Below are 18,052 nucleotides of genomic sequence, written 5' to 3' on the forward strand. Positions count from 1 at the left end.
ACACACGTAATCAAATCACATTATTTCACTTTTTAACTTATTGATTGTTTAGGTCAGCTTGAATTGCCTCAAGAAAGCGGAGACTACTACCCTATAATGGCTTCTTATTAATCACATCTAATTCATATAAAACATCATCGACAGTTTGCCTCCTCAGAGTACAGGATCTCTGCCAATCTGCTACTGCAGAGCAATGCATTAGAGCTTCGATGGTGACTTAGGGCCTATATCATCCAATTTCCTGTCAGGGAAGGATTGCTCAGCTCAACAGCTGTGTCTCCCATGAGCCACAATGGCATTAAGCCTCCTCTCTTCAGACTGCTCAATGCCGCCCTGTGTAAGAGCTAATCGGCATGTTTTTCTACCCTCACAGACTGTCTCCACAGGCATGTGCTATGCCACTGGATAACCAAGAGGACAGCAGCCTCCCGAACATTATATGTCTGACAAATGGTATGTGTGCTATTTTCCCATTGTATTTCTTAAATATGGGTGTTTTTACAGGCCTTGTCTAAAGATTGATACCCTGGGTAAAAGTGGTAATTCATTTATGTAGTAAACCACTTTGTTATACAGTAGTCAACAATTGAAGTGGACCGAAACCTGTCATCAAAGTTGTCCTAAAACCAAAAAAACACAATGCGTTCTTGTCTTAGGACAGCTTTGATTAACTTTTTTGATCCACTTCAAATGACTACTGTATATAAGTATCCACTAGTAAATGCATGGTGTTATTATGTTGCTGTACATATAACATGGTGATACTGTGGTATTCTTTTAAGTACCTTATTAGTGTTATTTGGGCCATTGAGGTTAACCGATCAATTTTGCTGATTAATCGGCACCCATAACAAATTGCTGGAGAAGTAGAACATTAACTAACACATTTTTTAATTTGACAGTTGTATCACTTAATATTAGTTAATGCACAATGGACTAACATGAATTATCAAAGTATAATTACTATATCAATATTTAATATTTATATATTTCACCTAAAAGTACAGTTTGTTTTCATGGTTCAGTCCTTTTTTATTTTGCAATAAAGTGCAGCACTATTTTTCTATTATGTTGGCTTTCATTCAGTATCCAAAAACTATTGGTTGATTAATTGGTTATTGGTAAGTGTGGTCCAACCTAGTTATTGGTAAAAATCCACTATTGACCTCTAGTACTTTGGTATATATCAAAATGCCATAGTATTTCCTTTTTTTTTTTTTTTTTATATATATTTTTTTTCTTATATTATTTTATTTACTATATTCCTTTCTACAGGGACATATTCTTTGGTTTTGCACATGACAGGCCCTGTCTAATATAACTAAAAAAAACCTTGAAAATTATTCTTAATTTTAACATGTCTTTGATTAGCTGTACTGTGTTTGGCTCTGTTCTGTGAGCTAATACTGACTCATGTCACATGCGATCAGTGTTTTTGCAGTGCAGTGTGGGATGGCCCTCATCTTGACCCTGCTACAGTCCCTCATCCTGGGTGTTCTGGGGGTCCACAGCAGCTACCCTCGCTTCTCCTCCAACGACACGATCTTCCAGCACCTGGCATTGCACCCTGACCCCAGCATAGGAACGGTCTATGTGGGGGCCCGGGACCATCTGTTCCAGCTTGCTGGCCTTGATGGCCTCCGTCTTGAAGTGGATGAGAGAACCGGCCCCGTGAGAGACAGCAAGGACTGTCTGCCTCCGGTTACCCTGGAGAACTGCCCTCAGGCTGGGCTCGTTAACAATCACAACAAGCTTCTGCTAGTGGATCCATATTCCCTCCAGCTCATCACCTGTGGCAGCGTACACCAGGGCACCTGCCAGAAACGCAGCCTAGCCAATGTGAATGAAGTCCTCTTCTCTGCCGAGAGACCTGTTGATACACAATATGTGGCGGCAAATGACCCTACGGCATCAACGGTTGGGCTCGTGGTGCAACCACAAGACAAGGATCCTGTTCTTTATGTGGGACGAGGCTACACCAGCAGTCACCCACCGGTCTCCACTCGCCAACTTTCAACAGAGCCGGTGTTTTCCTATGAGGAAACCGCTAAGCTCGCTGTAGCCGGGCGCCTCTCAGAGTACGATCACAATTTTGTTGCAACCTTTGCGCGACGGAATCACGTCTACTTTTTGTTCTATAGGCGCGACCTGAAAGCTACATCAAGGGAATATCGTACGTACGTGGCACGGGTGTGTTTGGACGATCAGGCTTATTACTCCTACGTTGAGGTACCGCTAATGTGTCGCTTGGGCTCAACAGGAAGGAACTACAATTTCCTCCAGGGGGCGCAGGTGGGCTGTGAAGAATCTGGAGACTCGCAGGTTTTGATGGGAGTTTTTTCTACGGCGGTTAGTGCTGCTAATGGACCCGGTGAAGAATCTGCATTGTGTGTGTACTCTCTGGATGAAGTGGACCGCGGTATTGATGCTACACGAGATCTGTGCTACACGCAATATGGAGTGAAAGATGGCTACAAGGTGGCATACATTGAGTATGATGTTAAATCCAACTGTGCCAACCTGCCTACAGTGAGTAAATGGATGGAGTAAATTTTAAATATTATTTTAAAGTTCACCCAAAAATGAAAATTCTGTCATGAAGTACTCACCCTCATGTCGTTCCAAACCTGTTAGACCTTCATTTATCTTCAGAACACAAATTAAGTTTGTTTTCTTTCCCTGCATAGACAGCAACGCAACTGACACGTTCAAGGCCCAGAAACATGGTAAGGACATTGTTAAAATAGTTCATGTGACATCAGTGGTTCAACCTTAATTTTATGAAGCTACAAGAATACTTTTTGTGCACAAAGAAAACAAAACTAATGACTTTATTCAACAATTTCTTCTCTTGCATGTCAGTCTCTGCTGCACATCTTGAGAGTAACACGGTACATGCGTAATGATGCTGCTGACGCAGGAGCCAGCGTTCTGACGTAGAAACCGGATGTTGTTTACAATCAGAGGAATACACACGCATGCGTCGAAGACTGACATGGAAGAGAACAAATTGTTGAATAAAGTCGTTATTTTTGTTTTCTTTGCCCACAAAAAGTATTCTCGTAGCTTTATAAAATTACGGTTGAACCACTGATGTCAAATGGACTATTTTAATGATGTCCTTACTACCTTTCTGGGCCTTGAACGTGTCAGTTGCATTGCTGTCTATGCAGGGTCAGAAAGCTCTCAGATTTAATAAAAAATATCTTAACTTGTGTTCTGAAGATGAACAACGGTCTTATGGGTTTGAAACGACAAGAGGGTGAGCAATTAATGACAGAATTTTCATTTTTGGGTAAACTATCATTTAATGATGTATCCTTTAAACCAGGGGTTCTCAACCCTGGTCCTGGAGGGCCACTCTCCTGCAGAGTTTTGCTCCAAACTTGATCAAACTCACCTGCCTGTAGCTTACTAGTAATCCTGAAAAGCTTAATTAGCTGGTTCAGGTGTGTTTGATTAGGGTTGGAGCTAAAATCTGCAGGACAGTGGCCCTCGAGGACCAGGGTTGAGAAAGCCTGCTTTAAACTGTTCCATGTTAATGGAAATTTTTTCAGCATGAAATGAAAATTCATGCTATCTATTTTTTAAATGCAAGTTATAGATCTTATTGTAAAAGATTCATGCATTTATATGTTTCATTTAAAAAAACAAAACAATTTTGACCTGGTAATGTTTAATCAAAATAACCTGGTGATGTGTGCAGGACTCTATCAGTTAATCATTTAGATTGCTTAAACACAGACTTTGCAGGCTCACCTTCATCTGCATTCATTTTTGAGTTCACACTCCCAAATCTCAACATCCAGTCAACAACCAACGCAAGTCCCACTGTTTTCCAGATTTTTTTTTTACTTGCATTTATATCACAATACAAGTGAAAATATGTTTCACTACTTCCATTTCATCACTACTTTAATATAAAATCATTTTTACATTTTAAAAAATAAATCTTTTGATGTTTATTTTGTGAAACAGATTTCTATCAATTTCTCATTTCAAACACTGAACAGTTTTGGCCGCTAATACTTTTTTTCATTAATTTTTTTAATTAGTGTACTTGGTTGTACTTGGAGACAACAGGGTCATATAAGTGCTTAAGATGAAATATGACATGATATATATGAAGAAAACAAGAAAAGTCGATGTAAATATAATTTCACTTTTTTAGGATATATAAAATGTTAGTTTGGATTGGGAATAGAGGTGGGCAATATGATCAAAATCATATTTATTAATATGAGTTATTTTATTTTTTATTACATTATAACATTGGATATCACAGTACAGTTATGTATATTTTATTTTATCTTTGTTATTAAAAAAAATTCAAAATCATACCACCCATCCCTAGTCATGAAATTAGTTTTAGCAAGACAAAGGAGTCAGGAATTTTATGTTATTCCAAAATGTAATTTCCAACACATATAACACTATATGTTATGTAAGATATGGTAGAGATTACAGACACAATTTTCAAAAATCAATAAATAGAAAAGACAAAAATGACAGAATTCTTCTGTGATGTGATGCTTTTAGACATTGTTAGTATAAACTGTATATATGGCTCTGTTATATGTTGTTAGGCAAAAATTGTAATCCAGTGATAAAAGTGGTCTGCGCCTGGGCATAAATAAGAGGGTTAGAAAAAAGAGGTCAAAAGTTTTTATTGATGCTAGAAATGTATTTGTTTTGTCACAATTGATAATGACAGTCTTTTACAGGAGTATTTGATAGATGCTGTTCACTTATACACTGTCTTCACATTGAAACCCTATACTTATAAATTATCCATATAATTAGGTTTTGAGGTCAACCGTTTACACATAATCATCATAGTAGTTTAACTTTGTTTGAAAAGCATGGGAAAATTGGGGAAAGGATGCCCACAACGTAACTCTAGGGAACTGGGCCGCATCATTTTCCTCCAACAGTGTATTTAAACTAACATTTATCCTAATTTAGATGCATTGCTCATCATTAATTCTCAGGCAAATTGCTTTAGCTCATACGATTCTGCCTGCCATGATCTGAGTGAATTATGTTTTGACTCTTTGATGAGCATAAGACAGGCCTACCTAGCATTAGTCCTAACAAGATCTTAAGACAAATCAAAGAACTCAAGGATGCGCGCTCACAGGCAAACAACCTCCTCATGACCTCCATATATTTGCCTATTCAGCATCCAGAACCCGGCCTGCTCAGTCCTAAACAGGGTTATTCGGATCAATAAACCCCCAAGCTTAAACTACTAATGATGCCTGCTAGAAAAGAGGGTAGGAAGGAGAAATACAAGTTTGAGGAGGGTTAGATGTCTAGAAGACCTATCGAAAGGAGAGAATTGCCTTTTGAAGGGATAGTTTAGCTAAAAATGCAAATTCTGTCATCATTTACTCAACAATATGGTATATAAACCCATATGACTTTATTCCTTTTGTAGAATGCTAAAGGAGATATTCAGCATAATGTTCATGCTGCTCTTTTAAATAAAATGAAAGTGAATTGGGATGAATGCTCATTCTCCTGAAATAAAATGAGATGTTTTTTTTACCAGATTCTTAAAGTAGTACAATAGCTTTATTGTTATTGTGGCAACTTCATTTTTGATTTTGCTAAAATAATTATGTACTGTAAATATGACTTAGGACATTAAACATATGGCACAAGTCAAAGTACAAAGTACATTTATGATGCTTTATGGTGCTTTTTTGTCTGTATTGGAGCTTGGAGCTCCACTTTCATTGAATGAAAACGAACAGCTTGAACATTCTTCAAAACATCTTCTATGTTCCACCGAAGAAAGAAAGTCATATGGGTTTTTTCAGCTTGAGGTTGAATAAGTGATGACAGAAGTTTTGCGTGAACAATCCCTTTAAGTAGGATGTTACAGATCCACAGACAAACACATCCACCCAAATACAACATTCTTTGTGTTTCTTGCAAATCCTCAAACACTGAAACACGTTTTCCTGATCCCCATATGTTCTTTAGTCTGCTACACAAACAGATCACTTCTGATAATGACGGAACATGGCATGACATGCCAGCTAGATTTGATCAAAGACCGCTGGAGCAGATTTGATAGCGTTAGTCTCAAAGAAAGGAGCAGCCTTGCCATCCTAGTGTGAGACCAAGATAATCTTCATCTAATCTGGCTTTCTCAACTAAGAGGATTGACAGCCTTGAGGCTATAGACTGAGAACTAAACCACTATGGTACAAAAAAACTGAGATTTGCAGAGTTTATTATTATACAGCATGAAACTGGATTATTTCACAATGGTTTTGCCAAAACCAAAGCCATGAAAACTTGTTTTTATCTCCCACAGAACACCCTGAACGCTTATCCCTGTGGCTCGGACCACACCCCGAGTCCAATGGCGAGCCAGGAGCCGGTTGAAGCTAAAGTCGTATGGGACAGCCCATCCGCCCGTCTCACTGCTGTCACCGTTAGTGTAAAGGAGGGGCATACTATTGTTTTCTTGGGTGACTCCAAAGGAAATTTGCATAAGGTATGTGACATGAAAATTAGCCGTTTGACTGGTCATATCTAAAACAATTTATTTATGATTTATAGTAAACCACTAGGGAAATATTAGTCCACTTAATGTGGTAATATTATCTGTCTACTTAAGCAGATGGAAAGAGATTTTGCCTGCAGGGTGAATGTGTCATATCCCAACAGTGCTAAAACAGCATACCTAAGGCTTTCTGTGTTTCTCAGTCGGAGCGCAGAGCAGTCTTCACCACAAACCACGCTATATGAAACACTGTATTTGCAGGGATAGTGATTGCTCAGAGACCACCAGAGACTCAGTTTGACACCGCTTGTAAATTCAAAGGGCTCGTGAGCTGAAATTTAAACACAGGCCAAGTTGCGTCTAGGCCTTGCACTGACTGGATTTGCATGCCGCAATGGGCAAAGGTTAAACCGTAGTGTTTGGTTAAATCTGAACGACATTGCCTGACCCAAGCCTCCCTTTGACAGCATCCACTGTTCTCTGCTGTTTTGACACATTTTGGCAAGTCAGTGTCATTGTTCACAAGCATGTGTGACATTTTCACAGTGGAAGACATGTGATGCATTAAATATGCATAAGGATCTAAAGTTTGGCTATTTAATATATTTAGTTTTATTAAATGTAATTATAGATCAACATATGTATTATGTATTGTTATATAAATAGATAGTATATTTTATATAAATATATGTAGGCAGGGAGATTTGAAATGTGACAATAAAACCGTTCACACAATATAAATATTAATATATATTAATTTCACTTAACTCACACACACACATGTGTGAAGTTTATTTTTAATGAATAAATATTTAGCAATATTAAAACGTTTATTGTAATGTAGAAAAGTGTATTATAAATAACACGCATACATATATTGTTATTCGTATAAAATCATATAAATGTATGTATAAAAATACAAATCTCACATCTGTCATCTGTTTTTGCATGAAAAACAGCAGCTAACACATGCTGCTAGATACGGGTGCGCAACAGCATAAGTAAATATGTGTGATTAAATTATGACAGAAGTTTCATTTTTGGGTGAACCAGCCCTTTAACACAGATGAAAGATCGTCTTAGTTGAAATGCACTGAAAAAAGCTAACTGGTGAATCACATTTGTATTTTCCCTCACAAACACACATGCAGGAACACCTCCTCTAACCCTACATCTACACTGCTATTCAGTCTTTCATGATACGATAATGTTGCAATGCATGATTCCCCCCGCAGTAGACCGTGGCCGACAGTTTGTCAATGTAAATTTAGTTAAAACGCAAACCTGAATGGGTGGAGTGTGTGAGCAGCTCGCGGTGTAAGGTGTCTGAGACTCTTAAGCAGGATACCTGCTCTTCTGATGGGATTCTCACTATTCTAATCTGGTTTGCTGAAATCGACCCCAGTCGTGATAGAATTCAAGAGGCATTATGCACCTCTCTCAGATCCTTGTACGTCATTTTCCTTTAATGAGACTTTGAAGGGCTCTAGTGCTGAACCATTTCAGCAGACACTTTCAGCACTTTTAGTTAGACCTGTCCACATCCAGCTCTCCTCGTATCTCTAAGGTGTCCTGTTGCAACTGATGTAGTTTTATAAGCCTAAATGTTCAATTAAACCTTGAGGAAGTTCTTAGGAGCCGTTGTCAGGTTACTTATTGAAACTTTTATTTATTTATTTATCTCATGTTAGGTGTTCCTGGGTAACTCAGGAGAGGTGAAGAAGTACTCCACCCTTCTCATCCAACCTGGTTTGGCCATCAACAGTGACTTACTGCTGGATTCCACCCATAGACACGTCTACATCATGACCAGCCATTCTGTGAGTTCAAACATCATTAGTACACTACCAGTCAAAAATAATAATAATAATAATTACTTTTTTTTTTTTTTAAGTAGCTTATGCTCACCAAGGCTGTATTTATTAGATATTGTGAATTTAAATTGTGGTAATAGTTCATAATATCAAATAATTGCAAAATTGATGCAACCTATTAATAATTAATAATTGAGCAGTAAATCAGCATATTAGAATGATTTCTGAAGGATCATGTGACACTGAAGACTGGAGTAATGATGCTATAAATTACATTTATTTCAAATAATATTTCATAACATTGTATTTTTTGTTAAATAAATGCAGCCCTAGTGAGAATGATAGATGTCTTTCAAAAACATTTTAAAAAATAATTCGTAATTATTCCAAACTTGTGACTGATAATATAGGTCTTGTAGTTGGCCAGTAGCATGACATTTTTATTTTTATTCATTTTTTATTTGCATATTTTATCTGCTGTAACTGGTAATCACCTTTTAGGTTTTTTTTTGTTTTGTTTGTTTTGGTTTTTTTGCCATTGTTCTGATGTATCGCAAGTATAAATGTAATTATATAAACTGTAAAACTATATTTGTAGTAATTATTGGATAATTATGTTTAAAAATCATTTTAGTTTTGCCTGATTTTTGAAAATGTTGTTTAAATAAAAGCAAAAAAACTAGTTTGACCAATAGCGTGCAGGTATTGTACATAATCGTCCAATCGTGGTATACGAAAAAGTGGGATCTACAGTGAACGGTCAAAGCAATTTAATACTTACATATAATGTAGAAGGACTGTAGAGAACATGTCAATAGGAAAACAATGCCAAAACCTTTGGAATTTGGAAAAAGAGGACTGTGGAAATGACCCGAGCAGTCACAAGGAAGATCAACATCAAAGGAGTGAAGTTGGAGTCCAAAAGGTTGTTTATTTCTAACAGATGTGCAAAAAAATATGTTGAAGAGCTTAAAACACAGATTGCTGACAAAAACAAAGTCCAAAACTAGAACTTCTAAGTACTTCAAACAGCACTAACTCCCCTCCACAACACTGAGGCTGGAGTTTTCTATGCTTGCACAGCATCTCAATCTTGATAACGAGCTCTTATCCTATTCACCTCCCCCTTACTACTAGTGACGCACATCTTAAATACACATCTTTCCCACTTTACTAATTGGAACATACTATGTTTTTTTATAAAGTAAACAATATATGATTTACACGTGAAAATAAGTAACGAGTGAAATAAATACGAATAATAACAAGAAAAAGAGGACGGATAAATCAAAGCATAATTGGGCATACATTTCCATAAATTAGCTCAAATTCCCCTCAAGTTTGCACTTATTGCCGCACTCAGCTAGAACAGGAAATACATTATAACAATACACCAGAAACAGAACACAGTAAAACAGTGATGGAAGACAACTTTAAGGTCTCTCTATCACAAGGACGTATGGTCACTCATAATAACATACTGCAAAATTTCCACTCACAATGGGCACAACAATGTGGAAAAGTGCAGATTTGATATGGGTCACGATCACATTCACCCATATGCCTGGAGTGGAAACCCTGGGTCATCTCTGTGTCCGTGTGTGATGTGTGAATAAGTGATTTCTCCTGCTGTGCCATGTGGTCAGGTGGAGAAGAGGCCTGTGGCAGAGTGTGACAAGCACACTGATTGCACTTCCTGTCTGGCAGTGAAGGACCCATACTGCGGTTGGTGTGTTCTTGACGGCCGGTGAGTTTCATCTTGTAATTCCTGCTTTGGACTGCAATTTTCAGTTTATTTTAGGATTGTTTGTCTCTGTCTGTCAGTTATCTTACTCATCCTCCTGTCTGGTCTGTTTTTCTCCTCGCTCCTCCAGGTGTGGGATGCGTTCAGACTGTCGGCTGGGCTCGGTCGAAGGTCACTGGCTGTGGAGTTTTGATGAGCAGCAGCAGTGCTTGAGAGTGGAGTCACTGAGCCAATATAACGCCAGCCTTGGACAACAGAAACAGGTATAAAATCATTCAGTCTGAAATTGTGATAAAGTGGGAAATTTAGAGCACCATCAAAATTCAGTCCTACTTCAACCATAAAGCCTAAATGGAAACCCTGCAATATTTCAATTAATATCTTTCATAGACTTGCGTTCTAAAGTTTGGGGTTGTTGTTTTTTTGTCTCATATTATTGCATGTATTTGATCAAAAATCAGTTAAAACAGTAATATTGTGTAATGTTATTGCAATTTAAAATAGCTGCGTTCTATTGTAATTTATGTTAAAATGTAATTTATTCCTATGATGTCAAAGCTGAATTTTCAGCATCGTCACTCTAGTCTTTAGTGTCACATGATTCTTCAGAAACCATGAAAATATGCTGATTTACTGCTCAAGAAACATTTGTTATTATTATCAATGTTGAAAACAGTTCTGCTTAATATTTTTGTTGGAAATTGTGATACCTTTTTTTAGGATTCTTTAATGAGTAGAAAGTTCAAAAGAACAGCATTTATTTGAAATGGCAATCTTTTGTAAAATTATAAATGTCTGTATTGTCACTTTTGATCAAATTGCTGCATTATTGTGAAATAATTAACTGACCCTTGTGTTGTTCCAAACCTGTATTCGTTTGTTTATTTTTCTGAACATAAAATAATTTATTTTGAAGATTGTTGGTAATTAAACAGTTTTGGTTCCCATTGACTTCCATTGTATTTTTTTGTCCATACAAAAAAAAGACAAAATATATATCCAGAGCTATAAATGGTCAAATTAAACAATAGTTTATTTGTGTTTTCAGTTACTAATTAGTCTCTAAGCTAGCAGACTCTGCCACAGCACTCACTAATGGGATAATTCACACATTATCTTGTCTCATTTTTTATGTTTAAAAGCTTTTTCCCAATCACTGTCATTTTCATTTAACTCTTCCTTAGGGGGTGCTTTTCTAATGAATTAATCAAATCTATAAAGCTTATTGAAACACAAACTTTTTTTGAGTTACTGGATAATGATTGCAAGATTATAACCATGGTTAATATGTTTCTTTTGTGTGTGTGTGTGTGTGTGTGTGTGTGTGTGTTTAGATTGCTGTGAATGTCCCGGGTTTGCCCAGTCTGTCAGAGGGTGACAAGTACTCATGTTTCTTTGCATACACTGAAACAGCTGCTTTGGTCCAGGGCGCCACAGTCACCTGTGCTACTCCTGAGGCCCACAGACTTCCACCGGTACCACAGGGAGAGGGTAAGACAACCCACACGCTAATGATGTTTGAATCTTTTTCTGTGAAACGACTTAAAACTGGCCTTAAAGGTGGGGTATGTATTTTTTCAGAAACGCTTTAGCAAACTGAGTCGGGTCCAGTACCAAAACAAATTTTAGCCAATCAGCAGTAAGGGGCGTGTCTACTCATGATGCGAGGAGAGAGCGCTCATCGTTGCACATAACGGACAGAAAGATAGAGATGGCGGATAAAAACAAAAGAGGAAAACATCGGCGGTCGGTCTACACTGGAAGCGACCGTTGAAAATGTGAAATTTGTGTCAATACGTCATAAATAGAACTCGGCAGCAGTTTACTGTCAGGGATTTGTCGTGTCGCGAAGCCACATCCCGTGTAGACAGCATCACTGATTATAATGAGTTCTATAGTTCTTCCACTCACACTCCAGTGTAGACACGGTGTTAAGATAACGCAAGAAGTAGGACCCATGTAAATATCGGATCAGCTTTCCAGCGCTGGAGAGAACTCAAGGAGCGGGAAGGCCTGCGATCGCACGCCAAGGTTGCTTTGTTTCTTCACGAGAGGTGAGTAACATTGGTTTTGCTTTGTTTCACAGAACTAATCTTAGCCATAAGTGTGTGTGGGAGGAGCTATCAAAATAGGGGCGAGACCCTTTTGGGGTTGGGGCATGTTTGTTTTGGTGATTTCAAATGTCAACATTGGCTACCAGAAATTACTTACCCCACCTTTAAGGAACTGGTTTACATCTGTAAGAGACTGTTTGTGATGTGTGTTTACCCATTTTTGAGTGAGGAAATCTTTTTCACATGATTGTCAATGTGACATTTTCTCACCGTTTAGAGTGATTACCATTCAAAAGGTTTGGGGTCAATAATATTTAAAAATAAATAAATAAATAATAATAAAAATAATAGTGCTTTAATTCTTCGAAAAGTGACTGTAAAGACATTTATAATTTTACAAAGAAATGTCTGCTTCAAATGCTATTCTTTAGTTTCTATTCATCAGATAAACCTGAAAAACCATATACTGTATCAAGGTTTCAACAAAAATATAAGCAGCACGACTGTTCTTAACATTGATAATAATAAGTAATGTTTCTTGAGCAGCAAATCCACATATTAGAATGATTTCTGAAGGATAATGTGACACTGAAGACTGGAGGAATTATGCTGAAAATGCAGGTTTTTGCACAGGAATAAATTACATTTTAAAATATATTAAAAATAGAAAACAGTCCGTTTAAATTGTAATAATATTTCATAATATTGTTGTTGGTTCTCTGTTGGTTTTGCCGCATCATTACTCTTCCATGGAAGCATTCCACTGAAAAAGTGAATGATATTACATGAATGGCAAAATAAGCTGTGGATGGCGCATTTAACTTCATCTGATAATTTTTTTAAGGTTATGTGTGACCTGATGTTCCAGTGCCATAATATCCTTTTAACCATTTGACCCAGACTCCTCTCATGTTTGTCCTCTATAACAGATTCTGTGTCCGTCACGCTGTCCCTGCGCTTTCGGACGGTCACCATAGCACTCGCAGACTTCACCTTCTACGACTGTTCTGTGGTGCAGCAGCTCTCTGGCACCAAGCCGTAAGTCACATGGACTCTTCTACGTTTTAATGCCACATGAATAAAGCAATCACAAAAATACTGGAAAATGTTAACTAAGGTAGTTAACTAATATTAACAAACGAAACCTTATTGTAAATTGGAAAAGTTTTAACCTCTATTAGTGTCATGCCATCATCATCCAAGAGCAATATTAAAACATCCATTGGTGAGCGACTATCATGTGTTGAAGAATGTCCCAGAGGCGTGAGAGGGGCAGGGCAGCTGTCTCTCTCTCCGGACCTCACTAACACATCCCTGATGATTTAACAGCTGTTTCCCACATTCCACCATTCCACAGCCCTGCCATATCCTCCGCCCTGACCATCCTCCCTTACCCATGCACCCCTGCAGACAGCCGCTGATGGGGCGGCTCTCCCTGATGCTGTTTTGATTTGCGATGTGGGAAAGCTGTGAACTCAGCTCTGTGTTGTTTGATGAGTTTAGGGGAGTCATGTGTAATTCTAGAGCTCAGCTATTTTGGATGCTGGGCTACTTTGCTGTCTTCATCTAAATGCTCAGAGGGGTGTAGATGGTTTAATTTATGCACTAGACTTTTGGTCCATTATGTTCTGTCTTGCTGTGTTTTTAGGTGTAGGGGCTGTGTGAACAGCCGCTGGAAATGTAACTGGTGCATCCACCAGCATGTGTGCACTCACCGGTCCATGTGTGACCGTGGTGCGATCATCTACAACCAGCATGTAAGTTTTTGTTGATATGTGAGGTCTTATCTGTGAGTTTGGTATGCTGTGCAATTATAGTGGAGCCCAAAAGTATGAGACCAGCAGTAAAAGTGCATGTTTATATTTTAAAACAATAGTTTTTAAAAATATTTTTTTAGCTAATGTTTAGTAAAAAAGAATTATCAGCATAACAATTTGTGGAAAGTTTATTTTGGAAAAAGGTATTTGATTTTGCCCCCTTTTTGTTACAAGTGTACTCATTTGATTAGTGAACTATAAATAGTAGAATATGAAATTGTAAAATATTTCTTATTAAATATGTCATTTATTTTTTTTATTTTTTTCCCAAAAACATTTATTTCTATTAATTAAAGTTGTAAATCACAGTTTTCAGTGTGGCCTCAGACTTTTAGACCCTACTGTATGTGTTTTTGGCTCCTTTTTGCTTTGAATAACCGTTTTTTGGTTCATATAAACTGCCATTTGAAAGTTTGGAGTCAGTAAGATATTTTTAACTAATTTATAAAGTTTTTTAGCAAGAATGCATTTATGTGTCATAAGATTTCTATTAAATAAATGCTGTTCTTTTGAACTTTGTATTCATCAAAGAATCTTGTGAAAAAAGGATCAGTTTCCACAAAATTATTAAGCAAAACCATTGTTTTTAACATTGATTATTATAAATGTTGACAAATCAGCATATGTCATTTCTGAAGGATCATGTGACTCTGAAGACTGGAGTAATGATGCTGAAAATTCAGCTTTGCATCACAGGAATAAATTACATTTTAAAATATAGTCAAATAGACAACAGTAACTTTAAATTATAATAATATTTCTCAATGTTGCTGTATTTTTTTAAATTAAATAAATGCTTAGTAACTTTTTTTTTTTAAATCTTACCAACCCCATACTTTTAAATGGCAGTACACATAATGCTTGCTTGTGTGTTTTATGATTTTTAATGTGTTTAATTCAGCACCATTGTTTATGTATTTGAGTTGATATTCATTTTTCATTTGCCATTTATTTCATTTTTCCCCTCATTCTTTCTGTTGTGTCCTATGTTCGTCTGAAGTTTTCGCTCCCCACGTCTGCTCCTCAAACAATAAAAGACTTTGACGCGCACACATACACCACCTCCATACCCACGACAACAACCCTCTCGACCACTGAGGCTGCCAAAACGACCGAAGCCTTTGTTATGACTACCCCTTCAATGACCCCGCCCACTCCTGCAGAGCCCACCGCCACCCCCACCACCACACCTCTGGAAACCACAACCCCACTCGACCCTCCACCCACCACCCCCAACCACGCTACAACCTCCTCTACGCACCTCTCCAGTGCCACTACAGAGTCAACCAATACCATCACAGAGACCACCACCCTATCCAAAAATGCCTCTTGGGTGGAGGAGAGCATCCAGGTAGGTTTGCTGTCAACGCTGACACCGCAATCATACGAAGAACTGGTGGGACCTTCATCGCGTGAAGAGGCCGCTGAAGTGACGCTGCCTGTGTTGAGAGCTGGGGAAGTGGTGACGATGGAGCCATTGATTGAAGCGCTGCCCTCATCTTCCTCTGAAGTGGTCACCCTCTCGCAGGCAGAGATGGATATAGATGCTCTTATAGACACGAGCGTCCCTGTGTCGTCAGCCAGTGCCCCCTCTGGCGACGGTGAGGCAGGGCCTGATTCATCCGTTTTCCCCATTGCTCCAGACACAGACTACCAGTCTGACTCGGCTGACCTTTTCCTCCTGGTGAGTGTGGTTCCTCGGACCAACTCTGCTCGCTGCAGATGCTGGAGATTGAATGTACCTAAAGCGTAAATTCCATGCGTGAATGATTGGATATATAATTAAATAGATGAAAACAGTTCTGCTCTATTACTAATTCAACCATAATTATATATTAAAGTCATTTAATGTCGCAGCATTAAAGCAACGTTCTGGGTTCATGATGATGTTGATTTGCACAGAAATTCATTTGACTCATACATCATCAGTTTGTAAAAACAAGCCAAAATCTGGGTTACAGTAACACTATTGCAGTTTAAATGGATAGTTCACCCCCAAAAATAGAAAATTCTGTCATTTACCCACCCCTCGTGTTATTACAAACTAGTGTTGTCAAAAGTACCAGTCAGTAATGAAAATTTAAAAATGTGACTATAGCAGCATTTCCTGCGAGCATTTTGAGCGCTGTTGAGTGGATTCCTAAACACCTCTGATTGGCCATTTTGTTCAAACACTCAACAGATAAGGCTCTGTTTGGCTACAATGATCATCACGCTCTTCACATACACAAGGAAGTGTTTAAAAGCCGCGTCTTATAAGCGGATCCATCTGTTATAAATTAGAGATCCGCTGATCCGGGTTTTCAGACGCTCCCAGGAAATGCTGGTATCGCCACATTTTTACGTTTTCAGTACTGCCTGGTACCGAAGTCTGTACTTTTGACAACACTACAGACCTGTTTGATGACTTCTTTGGTTGAATTAAAAAAGTTTTTTGTTCAAACAATGAAAGTCAGTGTGGTCCAAATATGTTTTTTTGGACCCCATTGACTTTCATTGTTAGGATAAAAACAGCTGAATTTTTTTTTATTCCACAAAAAATGAGGATGAGTAAATTATTTGGGTGAACTATCTGTTTAACACAGGTTCTAGCAGTATAAATCCCTTTTTTTTTCTTCTATGGCGCAATTTTTAACAGAAATTAAAAAACATTGAAAACCGATCTAGTGTGAGCTACACGTTTTTAACCAATGGTCTATGCTTTTGTTGAAGCCATCAGCCCTTATTATTTTTTAAATCTTGTTTAGCAGCAGAAATTCCCGTAAAAAACTTAACTACATTACCCATTATTCAACAATTCTCCACCAATCAGGGAATTGAAGCAAGCAAATTTAACCAAAAGAGCACTTCAGTGCCTGCACACTCCCATGAAGCACCACAAATCACGTAATAGAGTCAGTCCCTATGCTCTCAATTTCTCAAACTAGTTCAATATATGTAATAATTGTAAAATATACTATTTCCATGTGTATGAATGAATTTACAGGCCTATAAATGTATCCATTCATCCATCATTTTCATGGTGTCATTCACAGTGCTTATTGGGATTGTAGTTCTTTACCTTATTAAACCTCAATTTGTCTTTATGTTCAATTTTCAAATACTTTTTTGCTTCAAATCAAAGATTATAATGTTGTGATTCACCTCATAGTTGGTTGATTTGTTTCATGACTTATAATTCTTTAACAAAGACATTTTTAAAATCTCTATGGGAACAATTAATAGAAAAAATAGTTCCAGGAGGTGGGAGGGACACTGTTGCATTGTATTGAACCCAGAACATTTCTTTAATCATTTAATTTTCTTCTGGTGGCTGTTCCCCATGTGTCTTTTTTGTCCATTTTGTTTTTCATTAAATCTATGTCTAACACATTCACTTTTGTTGTGCTGTCATTCTGTTTATTATATATATTAAAATAGCAGAAGCTGAGAGATACTCTACATCTGCTCCTTTCAGAGCAGAGGTGTGTGTAATGAAGTGTGTTGTCCATCTGTGTGTGATCAGGAAGAGGAGAGTTTACTCGTGAGCAGAGGTTCTCACGCCTGTCCGTGTGTGGACGGCATCCAGGGCAGCTCCCTCCTACCTGTCAATGTCGAGAGGAAGATCACTCTGCTGGGACGCAACTTACACCTCTATCAGGTAACGCAACGGCTTGAGGCTTGATAGTGTAGCACAATCAGACTGTGACTCTGAGCACAATATCTGGTAATGCTCACATAGACAGCAAGGGTCTGTCTGACTGACTTGCACAACAATCAACTGCGGATTCTTTATGGGATATTTAGGGGAGAGTAAATCTGAAACAAATTATCTCATTAATTGACTGATGTGCAACGATATGGAAACTGCACAGCATTCTCAGTGAAAAATTAAGTCTTAAGGGCTATAAAACATATAAAATGAATAGATTTGAATGTTTATGTGAATAGTTCTACTTAAGAGTGCTAATTTTGGCAGTCCCTGCAGACTAATATAAACTTGCATTACCGTTTAAAAGTTCAGTAAATCAAAAATACAGTAAAAAAAACATATTATTACAATTTGAATATATTTAATAAAATGTAATTTATTCCTGTAATGGTAAAGCTAAATTTTCAGCATC

The 18,052-nt window shown here is 37.7% G+C and overlaps 1 protein-coding gene across 1 annotated transcript in view; it reads left to right on the plus strand.

The window, feature by feature from the left end:
• Positions 1-439: 439 nt before the first annotated feature.
• The window catches only part of plxnb1a (plexin b1a), a gene marked incomplete at its 5' end in the record, with an annotated part of 40,163 nt that continues 22,550 nt past the window's right edge, over positions 440-18,052 (plus strand). Inside the window, 11 exons of the mRNA XM_079402870.1 lie at positions 440-453; positions 1,431-2,529; positions 6,329-6,511; positions 8,212-8,340; positions 9,981-10,081; positions 10,209-10,341; positions 11,413-11,569; positions 13,062-13,170; positions 13,781-13,889; positions 14,950-15,633; positions 17,455-17,589. Coding sequence (XP_079258996.1) covers positions 440-453; positions 1,431-2,529; positions 6,329-6,511; positions 8,212-8,340; positions 9,981-10,081; positions 10,209-10,341; positions 11,413-11,569; positions 13,062-13,170; positions 13,781-13,889; positions 14,950-15,633; positions 17,455-17,589 — 2,853 coding nt within the window. The remainder of the gene's footprint in view (positions 454-1,430; positions 2,530-6,328; positions 6,512-8,211; positions 8,341-9,980; positions 10,082-10,208; positions 10,342-11,412; positions 11,570-13,061; positions 13,171-13,780; positions 13,890-14,949; positions 15,634-17,454; positions 17,590-18,052) is intronic.

This window comes from Barbus barbus (assembly GCF_936440315.1).
Source record: "Barbus barbus genome assembly, chromosome: 41".
NCBI lineage: Eukaryota > Metazoa > Chordata > Actinopteri > Cypriniformes > Cyprinidae > Barbus > Barbus barbus.